This window comes from Balaenoptera borealis, assembly GCF_965194805.1.
Source record: "Balaenoptera borealis genome assembly, chromosome: 7".
Lineage (NCBI taxonomy): Eukaryota > Metazoa > Chordata > Mammalia > Artiodactyla > Balaenopteridae > Balaenoptera > Balaenoptera borealis.
In genome coordinates this window covers 71,718,878-71,743,101 of record NC_138864.1, presented here as the reverse complement: position 1 = coordinate 71,743,101, position 24,224 = coordinate 71,718,878, and the positions used below count along the sequence as shown (strand labels likewise).

Genomic DNA, 24,224 nt, shown 5'->3' with positions numbered 1-24,224 from the left:
ATGATCTACAGGGCCATGTATCTCTAATATATATAGATAAAATATAGAAATATGATGTAATAGGTATATACCTTACATTGCAAGTCTTGGTAATAATCATCTTTAATTTTCTGAGGCAAAGGCTTTGATAGAACCTATTTTTATAAGCTATTAGCATTTTAAATTCTGCAGTTAAATGGAGAATATTGCATTTTGTTAAAATAATAAAGTTCTTCTGACCTAAAGATTTGGTATTACCTAAAATGTAATACTATTTTCATATTTTGCTTTGATTTTTATTAGCCTTTTTAAAAATTGTGATGTTACACATTTTTTTATCCTGTGGCATTATGTCTAATAATGGAGTTTCCTTAATAGAGTTTGTCTTCATTCTTTAGTCTGGAAATTGAGGTTTTTGTTCTCTTTTTTGAAAGACTTCATTAATGTGCAGGAATGTACCCAAGACTTCTGCCCCTTCATTCCCAGATTTTCCAGGCTGTCAGATTAATAAGGGGGTACATTCACTAACTCGACCAGAGTAAAATTGTAAACTTTGTTTCAAAGGCTAGTAATGGAATTTGGGTATGGTTGATTGAGTAAGGTGACTAATTCAGAGGATTTTTTTTAACTCAAATGGTTCATTATAGATTATTAAGGACATTTAGATAAAGAAAAACTATAACTTTAACCATCATCCTTTAGGTTATTCATACTGTGTTGGCTGAAGTATTTTGTATTTTTGTGTTTTGATCAGTAAATATTAGCTCTTTTGTATACTAGATTAAAAACCTTAAATGGAATAATTTTCCAATTACCAGCTTGGTTTTTTGTTTGTTTGTTTGTTTGTTTTATTTTGCAGTCTCAGTAGCCTTTCATATGCAGTGAAAGTAAGTTAACAAAAATGTTTTAAATCATCTTTATTAGCCTTTAGTAGAATGTATTTATTTTCAAATGAATTTCAAATGAAATGACATTTTCAAATGAAATATTTAAATAGAATCTTAAAATTGTGTATGACCCTTATATAATCTTAAGTTTAGAAAATGACAGTTTATAATAGAGTTGCAAGGCAAGTATTCACTTGTACCATCTTAATTTATTTTCTGGATTCCTCTTCTCAGGGTGCATTTGAGAAGATCTTTTCTCTTTGGCCATTGTCCAAGTGTTTCGAACTGAAAGGCAACGTATATGAATGGTGGTTCAGATGGAGGTTAGACCGTTACGTATGTATTTACCTTGTGATCTTTTGCTATTTCAAATTATACTTTTAAAAATTATTTGGAAAATTTTAATCTATTTTTATTTAGTTTTGGCATGAGGAAACATGTTGATTTGGTAAATCAAACCAATCCAGCCCTCCCCTGTTTTTACAGTGGAGAAAGGGTATGCATGTGTACATATATCAGTAGGAAAATACTATAAAAATGTTATCTATAAAGTGACCTTTATTTGAGTCATAATATTGATTTAGGGATGATCTCTCATATATATGCTTCAGCCATTCAACACAATACTTATTAAGCTCCAAAATATGCTCTAGATGTTGTTGTTATGAGGGATATATTTTAGAGAAAGAAGACATACCACCAGGCTTCTAAACCTTATAATCTAGTTTAAAACTCTGGATTACTAAAAAAAAAAAAACAAAAACCTCTGGATTACTACTTATAATTAGTGCTAAACTCTGCAGTATGGATTTTGTAATAGAAGTGTGCAAAGAAAAGAGAGCAGTGTCATGGATTATTCCATGAATTTTATCTTGAAGGCTGGTTAGGATTTAATTGGCCAAGAAAACGTAAAACATCTAGCACAGTATTTGGAAAATAATAGACACTGAATAAATATTAATTACCCCTCTTCACTCTTTCCCTTTAACTTCCATTTTTTACTCTTCCCTTTTTTCATTCAACAAATATTTTCTTAGTGCCTTTTCTGTGCCATTCCTGGTTTCTAATACCTATGCACTTTCCAATTATTCTTAATAAATAAAATATTTACTTTTAAAATTCTTTTTCTCTTTATTTTTCTAATTGAACATTGCATTTCAAAACCATATGTGAATAAAAAGTTTTGTTAAAGCCTTGCCATAAAATAATTTTAAATTCTCAACTTTCTCATTAGAGCAGTCTACTATGATAGCTCATGTTAAGTGTTTATTTAAAAAAGAAAGCTGGGACTTCCCTGGTAGTGCAGTGGTTAAGAATCCGCCTGCCAGTGCAGGGGACTTGGCTTCGATCCCTGGTCTGGGAAGATCCCACATGCCACGGAGGAACTAGGCCTGTGTGCCACAACTACTGAAGCCCGTGTGCCTGGAGCCCGTGCTCTGCAACGAGACGCCACCACAATGAGAAGCCCGCGCACCGCAATGAAGAGTAGCCCCCACTCACCGCAACTAGAGAAAGCCTGCGCATTGCAATGAAGACCCAATGTGGCCAAAAATTAATTAATTAATTAATAATAAAAAAAAAAAGACAGCTATTGTGCTTTCTAATCCACCTTTTTTTTTTCATTCTTATGTGCATATACTGCTTTTTAAAAGTATGCTCTTGGTAATGTTACTGTTTTATTTGCTTGGAAGTACCAATATAAAATATATTTTATCTTGGTTGAATACATTTAAATTTTATCATGTGTCTTCAGAATAGTTTTTATCATTATTTTTATTTTTTAATTAATTTTTATTGAAGTATAGTTGGTTTACAATGTTGTGTTAGTTTCTGCTGTACAGCAAAGTGAATCAGTTATACATATACATACATCCACTCTTTTTTAGATTCTTTTCCCATATAGGTCATTACAGAGTATTGAGTAGAGTTCCCTGTGCTATACAGTAGGTTCTTATTAGTTATCAATTTTATTTTATTATTTTTTAAAATTTATTTATTTTATTTTTGGCTGCGTTGGGTCTTCATTGCTGCATGCAGGCTTTCTCTAGTTGCGGCGAGTGGGGGCTACTCTTTGTTGCGGTGTGCAGGCTTCTCATTGCGGTGGCTTCTCTTGCTACAGAGCACGGGCTCTAGGCACGTGGGCTTCAGTAGTTGTGGCGTGTGGGCTCAGTAGTTGTGGCTCGCGGGCTCTAGAGCACAAGCTCAGTAGTTGTGGCGCACGGGCTTAGTTGCCCCATGGCATGTGGGATCTTCCCGGACCAGGGCTCGAACCTGTGTCCCCTGCATTGGCAGGTGGATTCTTAACCACTGCACCACCAGGGAAGTACCAGTTATCTATTTTATATATAGTAGTGTATATATGTCAATCCCGATCTCCCAATTTATCCCTCCCTCCCTTCCCCCATGGTAACCATAAATTTGTTTTCTATATCTGTGACTCTATTTCTGTTGTGTAAATAAGTTCATTTGTACCATTTTTTTAGATTCCATGTATAAGTGATATCATATGATATTTGTCTTTCTCTGTCTGACTTAGTTCACTCAGTGTGACAATCTCTAGGTCCATCTATATTGCTGCAAATGGCATTATTTTGTTCTTTTTTTATGGCTGAGTAATATTCCACAGCATATATGTACCACATCTTTGTTATCCATTCACCCATTGATGGTTGCTTCCATGTCCTGGCTATTGTAAATAATGCTGCAATGAACGCTGGGGTGCATGTATCTTTTCGAGTTATGGTTTTCTCCAGATATATAAATTGTCTTTATTTCTTCACTTGCTGCTGAGACTGCTTGGAGTAAACCAGCTTATCTTGTGTCATTGCAAGAGATGTTTGCTTGTCTATTGCAAATTGTTTCCAACAGTCGTTGACTTCATTTCTTGAAGTTTAAGCTCTTCATAGAAACTTTGGACCTTTAAGCTTTTTACCTACATACTTTTATACATATTGTTCTCCTTTACCAATTACATTTGCTATTTGTTGAAAAGTAGCTGTTTAAAACAGGTTTTCTCTCCTTATTTTTTAGGTAGTCTTTCATGGAATGTTGTTTGCTTTCATTTATCTGGCTTTACAGAAGCGCCAAGTACTTTCTGAAGGAAAGGGTGAACCTCTTTTTTCGAACAAAGTTTCAAATTTTCTATTATTTATTTCAGTAGTTTCTTTCTTGGTAAGTTTCAAAATGTAATTTTCTAAATTTCCAAAATCCATGGTACAGGAAATTAACTTCTAAGAGATAGGAGTTTAATCATTTGTTTTTAATAAATAAAATCTTTACTTTTGAAATTCTTTTTCTCCTTATTTTTTAATTGAACATAAATTCTAAAGAGAATATAAATATATATATATGTTAAATATGAAGAATAACTGAGATCTCAGTGAAATAGGAATTTTAAAAGTTGTAATAAGTTTGGGAAAAAATATAAGGTGTTTGACAGGAAGAGCCATCACTGCCTTATGATCACTATTTCCAGAAAATCACAGACTTATGCTCCCCTCTCTCTACTTTCTGGTATTCGAGCACACCAAAAAGAGTGATGAGCAAACCTGTGGACAGTTTTTACTGAAGCTTTTTTAATAGCATAATGAAGTATAATGTTATAAATAAAGAAAACTATTTTTAAAGTTGAGTGCTGCCTCTTTAAGGCATATATATTTTTGTGAACTGATGCATATATTTTTTATTTTAGACCTATTCCATCTGGGCTAGCAGTTGTAAAAACAAAGCAGAGTGCAATGAACTCCACCCATCTGTTTCTGTGGTACAGGTAATTATCTTTATTTAGAGAAATTTTTCTTCTTAATTTTTGATAAGAACAGTCTTTAGAGGCAGCGAGATTTGAGATTAAACTCTATTAAATGTAGTATATTACTTAATCTTTCTAAGGCCTACCTTCCTCTACTGTAACAGATATTAAAATCTCTTTTAAAGGGTGGTTATTAATGTATGGAAATGATCAGTGTCTGTCGCTTAATAAGCACTTAGAAAATGTTAATTCTTTTCTCCTGTTTGCTTTTTCATCATTTATTTATTCAAATTTCTTCATTTACTTTTTTACTTAGAAGATCATGAAAAACTATGACTATGTGTTAAGAACCATGCTACATGTAAAAAGTACATGTAGCTTCTGCCCTCACAGAACTTACAGTCTAATAGAGATATGGATCGGTAAACATTCATTCATTCATTCATTTAACAATTTTTAAAATTCATTTAACAAATATTTGATACTTACTATGTGCTAGATATTATGCTGGGGGATATAGTGGTGACCAAATCAGACATGGTCCCTACCCTCACAGAGCCTATATTCTTCTGTTAGAGATAGTAATCATATAATCACCATGTAATTATAAATAGAAGTACATGATGCTACAAGGGAAAATAATACGGGATATGACCTAGTTGGAGTTGGAGTGAAGGTAGTTAGGGTTCAGAGATGATTTCCCTCATAAAATTAAGCTGAGAATGGAGGAATGAAGGCAGGCAGCGAGAACTTAGGCCCTGTGGTAGAAAAGAGCATATTCACATTCAAGGAACTTAATGAAGGCCGTTGGGGCTAGAGCTCAGAGACCCAGGGTCAAGAGAAGTATGTCGCAGTGCCTGGGAGGTGGGCGGAGGCTAGGGGCAACCCAAATCAGATTTACCTTTTACAGAGATACCTCTGGTTGCAGGTAATCGTAGGGTATTGTGATTAGTGTAGTGATGGTCAAGTACAGGGTACTTGGGAAACACATGGGGTTTCTTCCTAACCCATCTTGATACCAGAGCAGGGTTCTTGGAGAAAGTACGTCTAAGCCGAGGCCTAAAAAATGAGTAGTTCAACAAAGAGGAACAGGGAGGATTTCTGGAGGATCTTCTTTTAGGTTTTAAGTTCTCTTCAATGAAGAAACTCTTTTATCCCTCTTAAACCTCTATATAGTCAGTAGAACCAAGCATATGACAGACTCTCCAAACACGATTGATAATGACATTTTAAACATTGTACTGTATTCATATAACATTTTCATGACTTCTGCAGACAACCAGATATAACACTTTGTATATCGTATCTGATGTCATTTTTGTAATGACATGAAAGGAAGGGGGTTGTTCCACTAACAGTGCACTAATACTGAACAATATAAGGGGAGCTAAGGAAGGGAGTAGCTGCACATAGAGTAACACTAACACAAGCACTCCTGAGCCTTCACCACCTTTTCTCCTAGTCACTCCACTTCACATGCTCATCTTTCCTTAGTTATTCTTTTCCCACGTTTACGTTGCTGCCAGTAGAAGGAGACTTTTGAAGAGAGCAAAAAGATGGGGGTGGGCAGCTCCCAGAAAAGCAAATACTTTATGGAAGAAGCAAAATTGTATCATGGAATTTTATTAAATTTTGCTACATAAATATATCATTTATTTCTACACAAAGGGCCTTAAGATGAGTTTATATTTTTTCTAATATACATAAAATAAAACTGTTCAGCCATGTATTATGTATAACCTGCACTTGTTTGCATTATACAGACCACATGCTGAGAAATCCAATTTGAGTAGACTCTGGATCAAAAATAACTTGAAAAAAACCATTTATCTGTTGAAGAAAACCATTGTGTCGATGTATCAAGTTCAATAACAAAGAATAAAGTTATTATTTGAAAGAAAGCAAAATTCTTTTAATAAGCAGATTATTAATATTTGCCTCTGTGTTTTTTCTTTAGATTTTAGCCTTCATCCTAATAAGGAATATCCCTGGATATGCCCGTTCAGTTTACAGTTCATTTTTTGCTTGGTTTGGAAAAATTTCATTAGAGGTTGGTACATTAATATTTTGGTCTGTCTTACACAACCAAGTGTTATATGCAGGTGTGTATGTGAATGAGTATATAGGTGTGTAAGTCTGACATTTTTTTTCAACCAAAGCTGTTATTTATGAAATTATAGGGAAGAAATTTAGAACTTCAACAGCAGTATTATAGAATGTAATGGCTAGACATTACATTATTTAAAGCCTTATTTAAATGGCTAGACATAGATGACTTTCAAATATTCTTTACATTGTCTTAAGCTTTCAAGTACAACAAGATGCTGAGATCAGAAGAGAAAAAAATGAAATAGATATGAAATTTGTAAATAGACATAAATGAAATCAAGTTGAGAGGATTTTGATTTGTTCATTCATAATTAAAATATTACTGGAATTTAGTTTATTGATGCTTATAAAAAAATTCACTCTTATGATTGGAAGTTTGGGGAAAATTTTTAAATTCATTATTTTGTGTGCAATACGTAATATGAAATTATCTACAGAATCAGTTTAAAGTAGGTTATGAAATACATTCTGAGTATTCTGAGTTTTATTATTTGAAATAGAACATTTTAAAACAGTAGAATTCATACTATAATCATAAAAGATACATTTTAGAGTTATAATATTTATTAAGTTGTCTTTAAAATGGGGAAAATTTCTCTGCGATTGTTATACACACACACAGACACACACATATTCTTTTTCAGATTCTCTTCCCTTATAGGTTATTACAAAATATTTAGTATAGCTTCTTGTGCTATTTAGTAGGTCCTTGTTGGTTATCTATTTTATATATAGTAATGTGTTAATCCCAACCTCCTAATTTATCACTCCACCCCCTTTCCCTTTTGGTAACCATAAGTTTGTTTTCTATATCTGTGAGTCTCTTTCTGTTTTAGAAATAAGTTCTTTTTTTTTTTTTTTTTTTTTTAAGATTCCACATATAAGTGATACATGATACTTGTCTTTCTCTGTCTGGCTTACTTCACTTAGTATAATAATCTCTAGGTCCATCCATGTTGCTGCATATGGCATTATTTCATCCTTTTTTATGACTAATATTCCACTATACATACATACACACACACACACACACACACACAACACACACACACACACACACCGCATCTTCTTATCCATTCACCTGTCAACGGACATTTAGGTTGCTTCCATGTCTTAGCTATTGTAAACAGTGCTGCAATGAACTTTGGGGTGGATGTATCTTCTCTGGTTTTCTGCAGATATAGGCTGAGGAGTGGGATTGCAGGATCATATGAGCACTCAAAAAGAATGTGTAGTCTGCTTTTTTGGGATGTAATGTCCTGAAAATATCAATTAAGTCTAACTGTTCTGTCGTATCATTTAGGATCTCTGTTGCCTTATTGATTTTTTGTCTCGAAGATCTGTCCGTTGATATGCGTGGGGTGTTAAAGTCTCCTACTATTATTGTATTCCCTTCGATTTCTCCCTTTATGTCTGTTAGTATTTGTTTTATGTATTTGAGTGCTCCTATATTGGGTGCATATATGTTGACAAGTGTAATATCCTCTCCTTGTATTGATCCTTTTATCATTATATGGTGTCCTTCTTTATCTTTCTTTATGTCCTTTGTTTTAAAGCCTATTTTGTCTCATATGAGTATTGCGACCCCTGCTCTCTTCTCATTTCTGTTTGCGTGAAATATCTTTTTCCATCCCCTCACTTTCAATCTATGAGTGTCCTTTGCCCTAGAGTGGGTCTCTTGTAGACAGCATATTGTAGGCTCTTCTTTTTTTATCCAATCTGCCACTCTGTGTCTTGATTAGAGCATTTAGTCCATTAACATTTAAGGTAATTATTGATAGATACATATTTATTGCCATTTTAAGCTTTGTTTTCTTGTTGGTTTTATGTTTCTTCTTTGTCCCTTTCTTTTACTTTTTCTTTTTCCTTTTGTGGTTTGATGGTTTTCTTTTGTATTATACTTATGTTCTCTTCTTTTTGTTTTTTTGTGAATCTGTTGTATGTTTTTGATTTGCCATTGTCCTGTTTCTCAAGTATGTTAACCCCTTCCTGTATCTACTTGCTTTAGACAGGTAGTCATATAGGCTCAAACACATTATAAAAAAAAAAGTCTACATTTTCTTACTGTCCTCCACCATATGTTATGATTCTGACGTCCTCTTTTACATCTTCATGTTCATCCTTCTGCTGCTCATTGTGGTTATCATTGCTTTCTCAGAAATTTTTTAATTTCTTTTTTTAATCTGTGTCCAGGCTTATTTAAGAGATTTACTTTCCAATTGTGATTATTTCTTCCCTACAGATTCTTACTTCTTTTCTATTTAGAGAAGACCTTTCAATATTTCCTTTAGGATAGGTGTAGTATTGCTGTATTCTTTTAGTCTTTGCTTGTCTGAGAAATTCTTTATCTCTCCTTTTATTCTAAATGATGATCTTGCTGGGCAGAGTATCCTAGGTTGCAGATTTTTCCCTTTCAGGACTTTGAATATACCTTGCCACTCCCTCTGGCCTGCAACATTTCTGCAGAGAAATCAGCTGACAGCCTTTTGGGTGTTCCCTTGTAATTAACTCTTTGTTTTTCTCTTACTGCCTTTAGAATCCTCTCTTTATCTTTAACTTTTGCCGTTTTAATTATATGTCTTGGTGTAGGTCTGTTTGGGTTTATCTTGTTTGGGACTCTTTGTGCTTCCTGTACCTGGATATCTGCTTCCTTCTTTACGTTTGGGAAATTTTCAGCCATAATTTCTGAAAATTTTCAGCCATAATTTCTGAAAATTTTCAGAATACATTCAATACAAATACGTTTTCAATCCCCTTTTCTCTTTCTTCTCCTTCTGGGATCCCTATTATGTGTGGATTGGCATGCTTTATATTATCCCATAGGTCTCTTACATTGCTTTCATTTTTTTTCATTTGGCTTTCTGTCTGTTGTTCTAATTGGGTGATTTCCATTATTCTGTCTTCCAGATCTTTATTCATTCTTCTGCATTACTCATTCTGCTCTTCATTGCCTTTAGTTCAGCTTTTGTCTCTGCAAATGAATTTTCTAATTTTTCTTGGCTCCTCCTTTTAGTTTCTAATTCCTTTTTACAGTAATCTGCATTTCTGTTGAGAGCCTTTCTTAATTCCTTCAGTATTTTCATTATCTCGTTTTTGAACTCAGTGTCTATTTAACTGAAGAGGTCTATTTTATTGCTTGTTCTTTCAGGGGAATTCTCTTGATCTTTTAATTGGGAGTGGTTCCTCTGCTTCTTCATTTTACTTATATTTCTCTTGCTCTATGAGTTTAGGAGAAACAATTATCTGCTCTGGTCTTGGAGGGCTATTTTTATGTGGGAACATCCCTGTGTAGCCTGCATGGGTTTAATATTTTTTGGTACAAGGGCTCTTTTCAGTATGGATGCCTGCTGTCTCTTTCCTCAGTGTATGCTGGCCATTATCCCTTTGATAGGAGGTGTGACTGATGTTGTGGTGACCAGAGCCTGCACTGGATATTGAGTGGGCCTCCTCTTTGCTCTGTGGTTGCTACAGCCCTGTTTGGGACAAGGTCTACTCCCTAGTTGTTGGGAGTAGAAGCCCCCAGATCCTTTTTTGACCTGCATTTCTGAGCTACAGTGCAAGATAGTCAGTGTTGGAGCACTCCCACTGGGAGAGGAGCCACTGAGTTTTCCTCTGCAGCCGCTGGAGCTGTTCACCAGTGAATGTGCTCTGTTGTGTCACCTTTCACCTACTGTGCGGGCTCACAGAGTAAACTGTTGTTGCTGCTGCCCTTGGCCCCTCCTCAATGCTGGGAATACCATCAATCAGCCCTGGTGTCCCACAGGTGTTGTTTTCACAAGGCCACCCGTGCAGATTGAGTGAAGTCAGGTCCCAGGGCCACAGTACTCGCACATCTGAATCCACTGTGGGAGCTATGGAGGCAGTTCACACCCTGGCCCGGCCAAACCCTCACACACACACACACACACACACACACAAAGCCCACAGCTGCTAAGGCCAGATACCTCCCAGCCACAGGGCACCTGTTATCTGTTCAGATGTCCCGCAGGCACTGAATTTACAAAGCCGGTGGCAGAGGTGTAAATCCATGGCTCACACAGCCATGGGGAGAGATTTCAGCCCTGCTTCCTAAGTTGCATGGCCCCTGGGGCTCAGCTGTGGTTTCAGCCGCACCTCTGCATGTGGGCAACACAATGACATCTCCTCCCAGGGCCTGCCAAGGTGGCGGTTGGTGTGGGAGCCTGCCAAGGCAGCGGCGGCTGAGACACGCTCTCCTGGAGGCCAATGAGGTGAGGCAAAGGCCAGCACATGAGCTGCTATGGTGGCCCCATCCTTCACACACCACTTAACAATAGCCCTTTGTTTCTATGGCAGGCCCAAGCATCTTCCTCAAACACCCACTACTGCAGCCGTACCACACTCCAGCCCCTTCCGGCTGTCTCTGTACAGCCAACCCCAGTCCTCTCCCCAGGTCTACCTCATTGTAGTTTTGATTTGCATTTCTCTAATTGTGATGTTAAGCATCTTTTCATGTGCTTTTTGGCCATCTGTAAGTCTTCTTTGGAGAAACATCTATTTAGATCTTCTTCCCATTTTTTCATTGGGTCGTTTATGGGTGTGTTTTTTATTTTTATTGGAGTATATTTGATTTACAGTGTTGTGTTAGTTTCAGGGGTACAGCAAAGTGAATCAGTTATACATATACATATATCCACTCTTTTTTAGATTCTTTTTCCATATAGACCATTACAGAGTATTGAGTAGAGTTTCCTGTGCTATACAGTAGGTCCTTATCACCTATCTATTTTATATATAGTAGTGTGTGTATGTCAACACCAATCTTGCAATTTATCCCTACGCCTCCCTTGCCCCTGGTAACTATAAGTTTGTTTTCTACATCTGTAACTCTATTTCTGTTTTGTAGATTAAGTTCATTTGTACCCTTTTTTTTAGATTCCACATATAAGCGATATCATATGATATTTGTCTTTCTCTTTCTGACTTACTTCACTCTGTATGACAGTCTCTAGGTCCATCCATGTTGCAGCAAGTGGCATTATTTCATTCTTTTTCATGGCTGAGTAATATTCCATTGTATATATGTACCACATCTTCTTTATCCATTCCTCTGTTGATGGACATTTAGGTTGCTTCCATGTCCTGCCTGTTCTAAATACTGCTGCAGTGAACCTTGGGGTGCATGTATCTTTTTGAATTACAGTTTTCTGCAGATATATGCCCAGGAGTGAGATTGCTGGATCATATGGTAGCCCTACTTTTAGATTTTTAAGGAACCTTCATACTGTTCTCCATAGTAGCTGTACCAGTTTACATTCCCACCAACAGTGTAGGAGGGTTCCCTTTTCTCTACACCCTCTCCAAGCATTTATTGTTTATAGATTTTTTGATGATGGTCATTCTGACCATTGTGAGGTGATACCTCATTGTAGTTTTGATTTCCATTTCTTTAATAATGAGTGATGTTGAGCATCTTTTCATGCGCTTTTTAGCCATCTGTATGTATTTTTTGGAGAAATGTGTATTTAGATCTTCTGCCCATTTTTTGATTGGATTGTTCGTTTTTTTGATATTGAGCTCCATGAGCTGTTTGTATATTTTGGAGATTAATCCCTTGTTGGTTGCTTCATTTACAAATATTTTCTCCCATTCTGTCGGTTGTCTTTTTATTTTGTTTATGGTTTCCTTTGCTGTGCAAAAGCATTTAAGTTTCATTAGGTCCCATTTGTTTATTTTTGTTTTTATTTTCATTACTCTAGGAGGTGGGTCAAAAAAGATCTTTGCTGCAATTATGTCAAAGAGTGTTCTCCCCTAAGAGTTTTATAGTATCTGGTCTTACATTTAGGTCTTTAATCTGTTTTGAGTTTATTTTTGTGTATGGTGTTAGAGAGTGTTCTAATTTCATTCTTTTACATGTAGCCATTCCGTTTTCCCAGAACCACTTATTGAAGAGGCTCTCTTTTCTCCACTGTATATTCTTGCCTCCTTTGTCATAGATTAGGTGACCGTAGGTACGTGGGTTTATCTCTGGACTGTCGATCCTGTTCCATTGATCTATTTTTCTGTTTTTGTGCCACTATCATACTGGTTTTTTTATGGGACTTTTTTTTTTTTTTGGCTGCAATGTGTCTTTGTTGCTGCATATGGGCTTTCTCTAGTTGTGGCGAGCAGGGGCCACTCTTTGTTGCGGTGCATCAGCTTCTTGTTGTGGTGTCTTCTCTTGTTGCAGAGCACAGGCTCTAGGTGCACGTGCTTCAATAGTTGTGGCACGCAGGCTCAGTAGTTGTGGCGCACGGGCTTAGTTGCTCTGCAGCATGTGGGATCTTCCTGGACCAGGGCTCAAACCCATGTCCCCTGCATTGGCAGGCGGATTCTTAACCACTGCGCCACCAGGGAAGCCCTATCATACCGTTTTGATTACTGTAGCTTTGTAGTATAGTCTGAAGTCACAGACCCTGATTCCTCCAGTTCCATTTTTCTTTTTCAAGATTGCTTTGGCTATTTGGGTTCTTTTGTGTTTCCATACAAATTGTAAAATTTGTTCTAATTCTGTGAAAAATGCCATTGGTAATTTGATAGGGATTGCATTGAATCTGTAGATTGCTTTGGGTAGTATAGTCATTTTCACAATATCTATTCTTCCAATCCAAGAATATGGTATATCTCTCCATCTGTTTGTGTCATCTTTGATTTCTTTCATCAGTATCTTAGAGTTTTCGAAGTACAGATCTTTTACCTCCTTGGGTAGGTTTATTTCTAGATATTTTATTCTTTTTGATGCAGTGGTAAATGGGATTGTTTCCTTGATTTCTCTTTATAATCTTTCATTGTTAGTGTATAGGAATGCAAGAGATTTCTGTGTATTAATTTTGCATCCTGCAACTTTACCAGATTTATTGATGAGCTCTAGTAGTTTTCTGGTAGCATCTTTAGGTCTTTCTATGTATAGTATCATGTCATCTGCAAACAGTGACAGTTTTACTTCTTTTCCAATTTGGATTCCTTTTATTTCTTTTTCTTCTCTGATTGCCATAGCTAGGACTTCCAAAACTATGTTGCGTAATAGTGGTGAGAGTGGACATCCTTGTCTTATTCCTGATCTTAGAGGAAATTCTTTCAGTTTTTCACCATTGAGAATGATGTTGGCTGTGGGTTTGTCATATGTGGCCTTTATTATGTTGAGGTAGGTTCCCTCTATGCTGACTTTCTGTAGAGTTTTTATCATAAATCAGTGTTAAATTTTGTCAGAAGCTTTTTCTGCATCTGTTGAGATGATCATATGGTTTTTATTCCTAAGTTTGTTGCTGTGGTGTATCACACTGACTTGCAGATATTGAAAAGTCTTTGCATCCCTGGGATAAATCCCACTTGATCATGGTGTATGATCCTTTTAACGTGTTGTTGCATTCTGTTTCCTAGTATCTTGTTGAGGATTTTTGTGTCTACGTTCATCAGTGATATTGGCCTGTAATTTTCTCTTTTTGTGATATCTTTTTCTGGTTTTGGTATCAGGGTGATGGTGGCCTCACAGAGTGAGCTTGGGAGTGTACCTTCCTCTGTGATTTTTTGGAAGAGTTTTAGAAGGATAGATATTCAGTCTTCTCTAAATGTTTGCTAGAATTCTGTGAAGCCATCTGGTCCTGGACTTCTGTTTGTTGGAAGATTTTTAATCACAGTTACATTTTCAGTGCTTGTGATTGGTTTGTTCATATTTTCTATTTCTTCCTGGTTCAGTCTTGGAAGGTTGTACCTTTATAATAATTTTTCCATCTCTTCTAGGTTGTCCATTTTATTGATGTATAGTTGCTTTTAGTAGTCTCTTATGATCCTTTGTATTTCTGTGGTGTCTGTTGTCATTTCTCCTTTTTCATTTCCAATTTTATTGATTTGAGTACTCTCCCGTTTTTTCTTGATGAGTCTGGCTAAAAGTTTATCAATTTTGTTTATCTTCTCAAAGAACCAGCTTTTACTTTCATTGATTTTTGCTATTGTTTTCTTTGTCTCTATTTCATTTATTTCTGCTCTGATCTTTATGATTTCTTTCCTTCTACTAACTTTGGGTTTTGTTTGTTCTTCTTTCTCTGATTGCTTTAGGTGTAAGGTTAGGTTGTTGGAGATTTTTCTTGATTCTTGAGGTAAGACTGTATTGCTGTAAACGTCCCTCTTAGAACTGCTGCATCCCATAGGTTTTGGATCATCTTGTTTCCATTCTCATTTGTCTTTAGGTATTTTTTGATTTCCTCTTTGGTTTCTTCAGTGATCCATTGTTTATTTAGTAACATTCTTTAGCCTCCATGTGTTCGTGTTTTTTACAGTTTTTTTCCTATAACTGATTTCTAATTTCATAGCGGTGTGGTCAGAAAAGGTGCTTGATATGACTTCAGTTTTCTTAAATTTATCAAGGCTTGATTTGTGACCCAGCATATGATCTATCCTGGAGAATGTTCCATGAGCACTTGAGAAGGAAGTGTATTCTGCTGCTTTCGGATGGAATGTTCTATAAATATCAATTACATTTATCTGGTCTAACATGTCATTTAAGGTTTGTATTTCCTTATTAATTTTCTGTTTGGATAGTCTGTCCATTGGTGTGAGTGGGGTGTTAAAGTCCCCCACTATTATTGTGTTACTGTCGTTTTCCCCGTTTATGGCTGATAGCATTTGCCTTACATATTGAGGGGTCCTATATTGGGTACATATATATTTAGAATTGTTCTATCTTCTTCTTGGCTTGATCCCTTGATCATTATGTAGTGTCCTTCCTTGTCTCTTGTAACTGTCTTTAAAGTCTACTTTGATATGAGTATTGCTACTCCAGCTTTCTTTTGATTTCCATTTGCATATCTTTTTCCATCCCCTTACTTTCAGTCTATATGTGTCCTTAGGTCTGAAGTGGGTCTCTTGTAGATAGCATATATATGGGTCTTGTTTTTGTAAGCATTCCACCACTCTACGTCTTTTGGTTGGAGCATTTAATCCATTTACATTTAAGGTAATTATTGATATTGATATGTACATTCCTATTTCCATTTTCTTAATTGTTTTGGGTTTGTTTTTATTGGTCTTTTTTCTTCCCTTTCTCATTTTTTCTCTTCTCTTATGTTTCCTGCCTTGAGAAGCTCCTTTAGCATTTGTTGTAAAGCTGGTCTGGTGATGCTGAATTCTCTTAGCTTTTGCTTGTCCGTAAAGCTTTCGATTTCTCTGTCAAATCTGAATGAGGGCCTTGCTAGGTAGAGTGTTCTTGGTTGTTGGTTTTTCCCTTTCATCATGTTAAATATATCATGCCACTCCCTTCTGGCCTGCAGGGTTTCTGCCAAAAAATCAGCTGATAACCTTATAGGGATGCCCTTGTATATTATTTATTGCTTTTCCTTTGTTGCTTTTAATATTTTTTCTTTGTATTTAATATTTGTTACTTTGATTAATATTTGTCTTGGAGTGTTCCCCCTTGGGTTTATCCTGTATGGGACTCTGCGCTTCCTGGACTTCGGTGACTGTTTCCTTTCCCATGTTAGGGAAGTCATTCTTTGTTTTTTGATATTGAGCTGTATGAGCTGGCTGTATATTTTGGAGATTAATCCCTTGTCAGTCACATTGTTTGCAAATATTTTCTCCAATTCTGCAGGTTGTCTTTTCGTTTGGTGTATGGTTTCCTTTGCGGTGCAAAAGCATTTATTTAATTCAGTAATTACTTCCATTACTCTAGGAGACAGATCCAAAAAGATCTTGCTGTGATATATGTCAAACAGTGTCCTGCCTATATTTTCCACTAAGAATTTTATAGTATCCGGTCTTACATTTAGGTCTTTAATCCATTTTGGGTTTGTTTTTGTATATGATGTTAGAGAACGTTTTAATTTCATTCTTTTACATGTAGCTGTCCAGTTTTCCCAGCACCACTTATTGAAGAGACTGTCTTTTCTCCATTGTATATTCTTGCCTCCTTTGTTGTAGATTAATTTGCCATAGGTGTGTGGATTTCTGGGATTTTTATCCTGTTCCATTGATCTATATTTCTGTTTTTGTGCCAGTACCATATTGTTTTGATGACTGTAGCATTGTAGTATAGTCTGAAGTCAGGGATCCTGATTCCTCCAGCTCCATTTTCTTTCTCAAGATTGCTTTGGCTATTCGGGGTCCTTTGTGTTTCCATACAAATTTTAACATTTTTTTGTTCTAGATTTGCAAAAAATGCCATTGGTAACTTGATAGGTATTGCATCGAATCTAGATTACCTTGGGTAGTATAGGCATTTTAACAATATTCTTCTAATCCAAGAACACAGTATTTCTTTCTATCTGTGTGTGTCATCTTCGATTTCTTTCATCAGCATCTTATAGTTTTCAAAATACAGATGTTTTGCCTCCCTAGGTTGGTTTATTCCTAGGTATTTTATTCTTTTTGTTGCAGTAGTAAATGGGATAGTTTCCTTAATTTCTCTTTCTGATCTTTTGTTGTTAGAGCATAGGAATGCAAGAGATTTCTGTGTATTAATTTTGTATCCTGCAACTTTACTGAATTCATGGATGAGCTCTAGTAGTTTTCTGGTAGCATCTTTAGCATTTTCTATGTATACTATCATGTCCTCTCCAAACAGGGACAGCTTTACTTCTTTACCAATTTGGATCCCTTTATTTCTTTTTCTTCTCATTGCCATGGCTAGAATGTCCAAAACTATGTTGAATAAAAGTGCTGATAGTGGACATCCTTTTATTGTTTCTGATCTTACAGGAAATGCTTTCAACTTTTCACCTTTGCGAATGATGTTAGCTGTGGGTTTGTCATATATGGCCTTTATTATGTTGAGGTAGATTCCCTCTATGCCCCCTTTCTGGAGAGTTTTTAATCATAAATGGATGGTGAATTTTATCAAAAGCTGTTTCTGCACTTATTGAGATGATCATATGGTTTTTATTTTTCAATTTGTTAATGTGGTGTATCACACTGATTGATTTACGGATATCAAAGACTCCTCGCCTCCCTGAGCTAAATCCCAACCTGATCATGATTCTGTGATCCTTTTAATGTATTGTTGGATTTGATTTGGTAGTATTTTGTTGAGTATTTTTTTCTTTGTTCATCACTTGTGTTGGCCTGTAATTTTCTTTTTTGTGGTATCTGTCTGGTTTTGGTATCAGGGTGATGGTAGCCTCATAGAATGAGTTTGGAAGTGTTCCTTCCTCTGCAATTTTTTGGAATAGTTTCAGAAGGATAGGTGTTAACTCTTCTCTAAATGTTTGCTAGAATTCTGTGAAGCCACCTGGCCCTGGACTTTTGTTTGTTGAGAGTTTTTGAATCAGTTTCAATTTCAGTGCTTGTGATTGGTCTGTTCATATTTTCCATTTCTTCCTGGTTCAGTTTTAGGAAATTGTACCTTTCTAAGAATTTGTCCATTTCTTCTAGGTCGTCCATTTTATTGGCATATAGTTATTTGTAGTAGTCTCTTCTGATCTTTTGTATTTCTGTGATGTCCGTTGTAACTTCTCCTTTCTCATTTCTAATTTTATGGATTTGAGCCCTCTCCCTTTTTTCTTGATGAGTCTAGCTAAAGGTTTATCAATTTTGTTTATCTTTTTAAAGAACCAGCTTTTAGTTTCATTGATTTTTTCTATTGTTTTCTTCATCTCTATTTCATTTATTTCTGCTCTGATCTTTATGATTTCTTTCTTTCTTCTAACTTTGGGTTTTGTTTTGTTCTTTCTCTAGTTGCTTCAAGTGTAAAGTTAGGTTGTTTGAGATTTTTCTTGTTTCCTGAGCTAAGATTGTATTCCTATAAACTTCCCTCTTAGAACTGCTTTTTCTGCCTCCCATAGGTTTTGGATTGTTGTGTTTCATTTTTCATTTGCCTCTAGGTATTTATTTCCTCTTTGATTTCTTCAGTGATCCATTGGTTGTTTAGTACCATATTGTTTAGCCTCCACATGTTTGTGTTTTTTACAGCTTTTTTCCTGTAATTGATTTCTAATATCATAGTGTTGTGGTCAGAAAAGATGCTTGATATGATTTCAATTTTCGTAAATTTACCCAGGCTTGCTTGTGGTCCAGCATGTGATCTATGCTGGAGAATGCTCCATGTGCACTTGAAAAGAATGTATATTCTACTGCTCTTTCAATTGGAACACTCTATAAATAGCATTTAAGTCCTTCTGGGCTAATGTGTCATTTAAGGCCTGTGTTTCCTTATTGATTTTCTGTCTGGATGATCTGTCCATTGATGTAAGTGGGGTGTTAAAGTCTCCCACTATTATTGTGTTACTGTCAATTTCTCCTTTTATGTCTGTTAACATTTGCCTTGTATATTGAGGTGCTCCTGTGTTGGGTGCATACGTATTTACAGTTGTTCTATCTTCTTCTTGGATTGATCCCTTGATCATTCTGTAGTGTCCTTCTTTGTCTCTTGTAACAGTCTTTATTTTAAAGTCTGTTTTGTCTGATATGAGTATTGCTACTTCATCTTTCTTTTGATTCCCATTTGTATGGAATACCTTTTTCCATCCCCTCACTTTCAGTTGTATGTGTCTCTAGGTCTGACATGGGTCTCTTGTAGACAGCATATATACTGGTCTTGTGTTTGTATCCATTCAGCCAATCTATGTCTTTGTTTGGAGCAATTACTCTGCTTACATTTAAGGTAATTATCAGTATGTATGTCCTTATTGCCATTATGTTTGTTGTTTTGGATTTGTTTTTGTAGGTCTTTTTTCTTCCTTTCCTCATTTGTTCTCTTGTGATTTGATGACTATTTTTATAGTGTTATGTTTGGATTTCTTTTTCTTATTTGTGTGTATATCTATTATGGCTTTTTGGTTTGTGGTTACCATGAGGTTTTGATATACCTGTCTATACATGTCTATACATGATTGTTTTAAGTTTCTGATATCTTAATATCAAATGCATTTCAAGGATCCTGCATTACTTTCCTGTAGTTTCCTCCTCTCACAGTTACTGGTTTAGATATCATGTTCGTGTGTAGATGATTTCCTATGTTTCCTGTATGTTTGCCTTTACTGCTGAGCTTTCCCATTTCATAATGTTCTTGTTTTAGTTGTGGCCTTTTCTGCCTAGAGAAGTTCCTTTAGCATTTGTTGTAAAGCTGGTTTGGTGGTGCTGAATTCTTTTAGTTATGCTTGTCTGTAGAGCTTTTGATTTCTCCATCTAATCTGAATGAGGGCCTTGCTTGGTAGAGTATTTTTCATTGTAGGTTTTTCCCTTTCATCACTTTATATTGTGCCACTCCCTTCTGGCCTACAGAGTTTCTGCTGAAAAATCAGCTGATACTCCTGCGGGGATTCCCTTTTATGTTATTTGTTGCTTTTTCCTTTTTTTTTTTTTAATATTTTTTCATTATCTTTAATTTTTGTCAATTTGATTACTATTGTCTCAGCATGTTCCTCCTTGGGTTAATCCTGTATGGGTCTGTGAATTTCCTGGACTTGGGTGACTGTTTCCTTTCCCATGTTTGGGAAGTTTTCAGCTATTATCTCTTCAAGTATTATCTCAGGTCCTTTCTCTCCCTCTTCTTCTGGGACCCCTCTAATGCAAATGTTGGTGTGTTTGACATTGTCCCAGAGGTTTCTTAAACTGTACTCATTTTATTCTTTCTTCTTTATTTTGTTCCATGGCAATGATTTCCACCACTCTGTCTTCCAGTTCACTGATTCGTTCCTCTGCCTCATTTATTCTACTATTGATTCCTTCTAGTGTATTTTTCATTGCAGTTATTGTATTCTTTGATTCTGTTTGGTTGTTCTTTATACGTTCTAACTCTTTGCTAAAAACTTCTTGTAACTTCTCACTCTGTACATCATTCTTTTCCCAAGTTCTTGGATCGTCTTTACCATTATTACTCTGAACTCTTTCTTGGGTAGATTGGTTATTGCTACTTCACTTAGTTGTTGTTCTGGGATTTTTATCTTGTTCCTTCATCTGGAACATATTCCTTTGCCATCTCATTTTAATTTTCTATTTGTGTTTTTATATATGTTGTAGTTTAGTTATGTTTCTTGACCTTGGAGAAGTGGCCCTCTATAGGGGATGTCCTGTATGTCCCAGCAGTACACTCCCCTCTCGTCACCCAAGGGCCAGGGACCAGCTTGTCCCAGGGTAGTTCTGACCTGTTTTCGGACTCAGTTCCACAGGCTGCTGGATCATAGTTTTCTTGCTTCTGGTGTCTCCCCTCTGGTGTGTTAGTCCAGTCTAGATGCTTGTGCAGGCTTTCTGGGGGGGGGGCGGGGCCAGTGCCTTCCCTTGGTGGGTGGAGCCGGGTCTTGGCCCTCTTGTGGGCAGGGCCATGTCAAGGGGCATGTCTAGAGGTGGCTGTGGGCTCAAGAAGTCTTTAGGCAGCCTGGCTGCTGGTGGCTGGGTCTGTGTTCCTGCCCTTTTGATTTTTGGCTTGAGGTGTCCCAGCCCTGGAGCTTATAGGCAGTTGGCTGCGACCAGGTCTCAGTCAAAGGACCCAAGATGTCTGCCTCTAGCCAAAGTTCACGTAGGTCCCCACTATGCCTGCCACCAGCTTTTATGACCCCAGCGAGAGCCTCCACGCCCCCCCCCCCCCCCACAGGAGACCTTCCAAGACCAGCAGGTAATTCTGGCCCAGGCTCCTGTGGAGTCTCTGCTTTTGCCCTGTGTCCTGGTGTGCGCCCTCCAAGAGTGAAGTCTCTGTTTCCCCCAATCCTGTGGAGCTCCTGCAGTCGAGCCCCACTGGCCTTCAAAGTCAATTGCTGTGGGTACTCCTCCTCCTGATGCTGAACCCCTAGGCATGGTGTGGAGCTCAGAGCTCTCACTCTTGTGGGAAAACTTCTGTGATATAATTATTCTCCAGTTTTTGGTTCTCCCACCCAGGTGGTATGGGACTTGATTATATCATGAGAGCGCCCCTCCTACTATCTCATGGTTTCTTCTTTATGTCTTTGGATACAGAATATCTTTTTTTGGAAGATTCCAGTCTTTTTTTTAATTGATAGTTGTTCAGCAGTTTGTTGTGATTTTGATGTTTTCCTGAGAGCAAGGTCCTTCTGCTCTGCCATCTTGTCTCTGAATGTCCTATTTTTTAAGTCTCCTTTAACAGAGAGATTGTATAGAATTTAGCATTCTTCATCATGTTGATATTTGTTGAAGTAGCTTAAGCATTTTCCTAATCTTTGATATTTTGAAGCAATGTGATGGTAGAACCACATTTGTAATCACAATCAAAAGTAGTAATTGTGTCCTCTAATATGTATACTCACATAGAAGTTGAAATACACTATTGAAACATTGAAATGCAATTCAAGACATTTGTCTGGTGCAGAACAAACACGAGGACATCTTAAAAAACATGCCATTTCCCACTCATATATACATATACATAAGTATATTCACAGATATACATATGCAGTACAGACGTGTATACACACACACACACACACACACAGTAATTCTTTATTTGGAGTCTGAATACAAAAGTCCATATATCATTGCATGATATAGAAGACAGCTGACAAAGAAATGTTTTTAAAGTTAGAAGGTTCCTGTGGTTCATTTCTTGGGGACTTTGAAGCAGTGCTTCAGCAATTAGGAGTTCTGGACACTAGACTGCCAATAGACTTTAAGGCCAACAGTGAAACATAATTAAATGGTTTTGGAAAAGCCTTCTGACATAATTATGCTATCATATGTTTAAATTAGGAAAATCTGTAATATATTTATGGACCCTCTGAACATATCTAACTTGACATATTTTTCCTTTCAGCTATTTATTTGCCAGTATCACATATGGCTGGCAGCAGACACAAGGGGTATCTTGGTACTCATACCTGGAAACCCTATGCTCAACATCATTGTCAGCACTTTCATATTTGTTTGTGTGGCACATGAAATTTCTCAGATCACTAATGATCTTGCACAGATTATTATTCCTAAAGATAACTCATCTCTGTTGAAAAGATTGGCATGTATAGCTGCATTTTTTTGTGGACTCCTCATCTTATCATCTGTTCAAGATAAATCAAGACATTAGGATACTAAAACCTTAAACTCTTCAGATTAACTTTGTGTCTACCTGGAGGAGAACAGCATCTATCTGAAGATACAAATGTATATGTAAATAAAAATTTGTGTGACAAGAAGATAGCTCAGTGACATCTGTTGAACATGTGTGGTTGTATATTTTGGACATGTACATATACGATGTGAAATACTGAAGAAAATTGATGAAGCAGAGTGCATTGTATAGGACTGCATGTGAAAAGTCTTTTCTACTGGATCTGTATTTCCTTTTATAAGTGATTTTAAGTTAACATATGAAGGCAGGGAAATAATTACCTTTCCAGTAAAAAATACAGATAATTAGCTTAGTGACACCACTGAGTGTTTTGATATTTACTAAATTTGTGGTAATAAAATTGTATGCACCTGTATTCATCATGGAACTTCCTATTTCGTTGAAAACTTTCTTACTCAAGAAAGACTGCAGTATTGTTTTCTTATATGTGCAATGATGTGGAATGACAAACAGTATGTCTTCTGTGTTCATGTTCTGATTGTTATGTTTCCTGACATGAGTTTTCTTCCTAACTATGGTTTTCAGGTATATAAGCCTAAAATCTTTGTACACTTTGTCTCAAAGTTGTTCTAGGCTCCATGACAGGGTTTTGTCATTGATACTGTTGTAGCTTTTTATAAAAAGGCCAAATTTTCTTTCTAGTCCAAACATTCACCTGTTTCCTTTCTTTAAGCTATACCAGTGTAATACCAGTTACCCTGTGGATCCATTGAATATGCTTTCCCCCATCTAATTAATTTTGTATATTATTTCCAATGTTTGGAAGCTCTTTATAACCATTTTGGTATTTCCTATTACTCCCTCCTATTTTTAAAAAAATATTTATCAATCTAAACTTGTGCAGTGTAGTAAGGATTCAAGTTATGTTTGAGATGTATAACCATAAGTAGAATTTTAAGTAAACCGGTGACCTTGGGCAGTGTATGTTTTTGGTTTTGTTACAAGCTAATTGTTAGAGGTATAAATTTATTTATCTGTTGTACAGATTTGATTATAAATTTTAATGTTTGAAAGATTGCACTTGTTTGCTGTTACTGTGTATGGGGTAAAATATTTTTTGTTCATGGTATATGAAAATATGGAGTAATTTAAACAGTAAATAAACATTCTGTGGATGCTTATTTTTGTATTGTAAAGTATCAATTAAAGTATGTTTTTTTTTAAAGCTGGATCCATTAATGATTGGTTCAAATGTCTAATTCATTTCCTCAGCTTAAATTTACTTTTTCAATCTCTTAGCATATATGGGTAAGTCACTGTGATAGTTAAAGAATAATTTAGTTATCAGTGCTTCAGAGGATAATCTGCCCATGAGTTAAAACATTGTTTTATTAGTAATGTTACTTAAAGATTTTCTAAATTTATTTCTTTAGCACTGGATTTATGTGCTAGTGATATATTTCCATTAATTGAGGAATATTTCTCAAACAGATGTGTGGTCTTTCTTTTTCCTCTCTTCTTCTGCCCTTACTTAATCTTTTGACATTTCCCAGATAGACAA

The 24,224-nt window shown here is 36.1% G+C and overlaps 1 protein-coding gene across 2 annotated transcripts in view; it reads left to right on the top strand.

The window, feature by feature from the left end:
* Positions 1-23,888, top strand: part of CASD1 (CAS1 domain containing 1) — a 68,273-nt gene extending 44,385 nt beyond the window's left edge. For both annotated transcript variants that reach the window (XM_082398322.1, XM_082398323.1), the window contains 5 exons: positions 1,101-1,202; positions 3,897-4,037; positions 4,558-4,635; positions 6,572-6,664; positions 22,412-23,888. In XM_082398322.1, coding sequence (XP_082254448.1) covers positions 1,101-1,202; positions 3,897-4,037; positions 4,558-4,635; positions 6,572-6,664; positions 22,412-22,678 — 681 coding nt within the window. In that variant the 3' untranslated portion in view covers positions 22,679-23,888. The remainder of the gene's footprint in view (positions 1-1,100; positions 1,203-3,896; positions 4,038-4,557; positions 4,636-6,571; positions 6,665-22,411) is intronic.
* Positions 23,889-24,224: the final 336 nt, after the last annotated feature.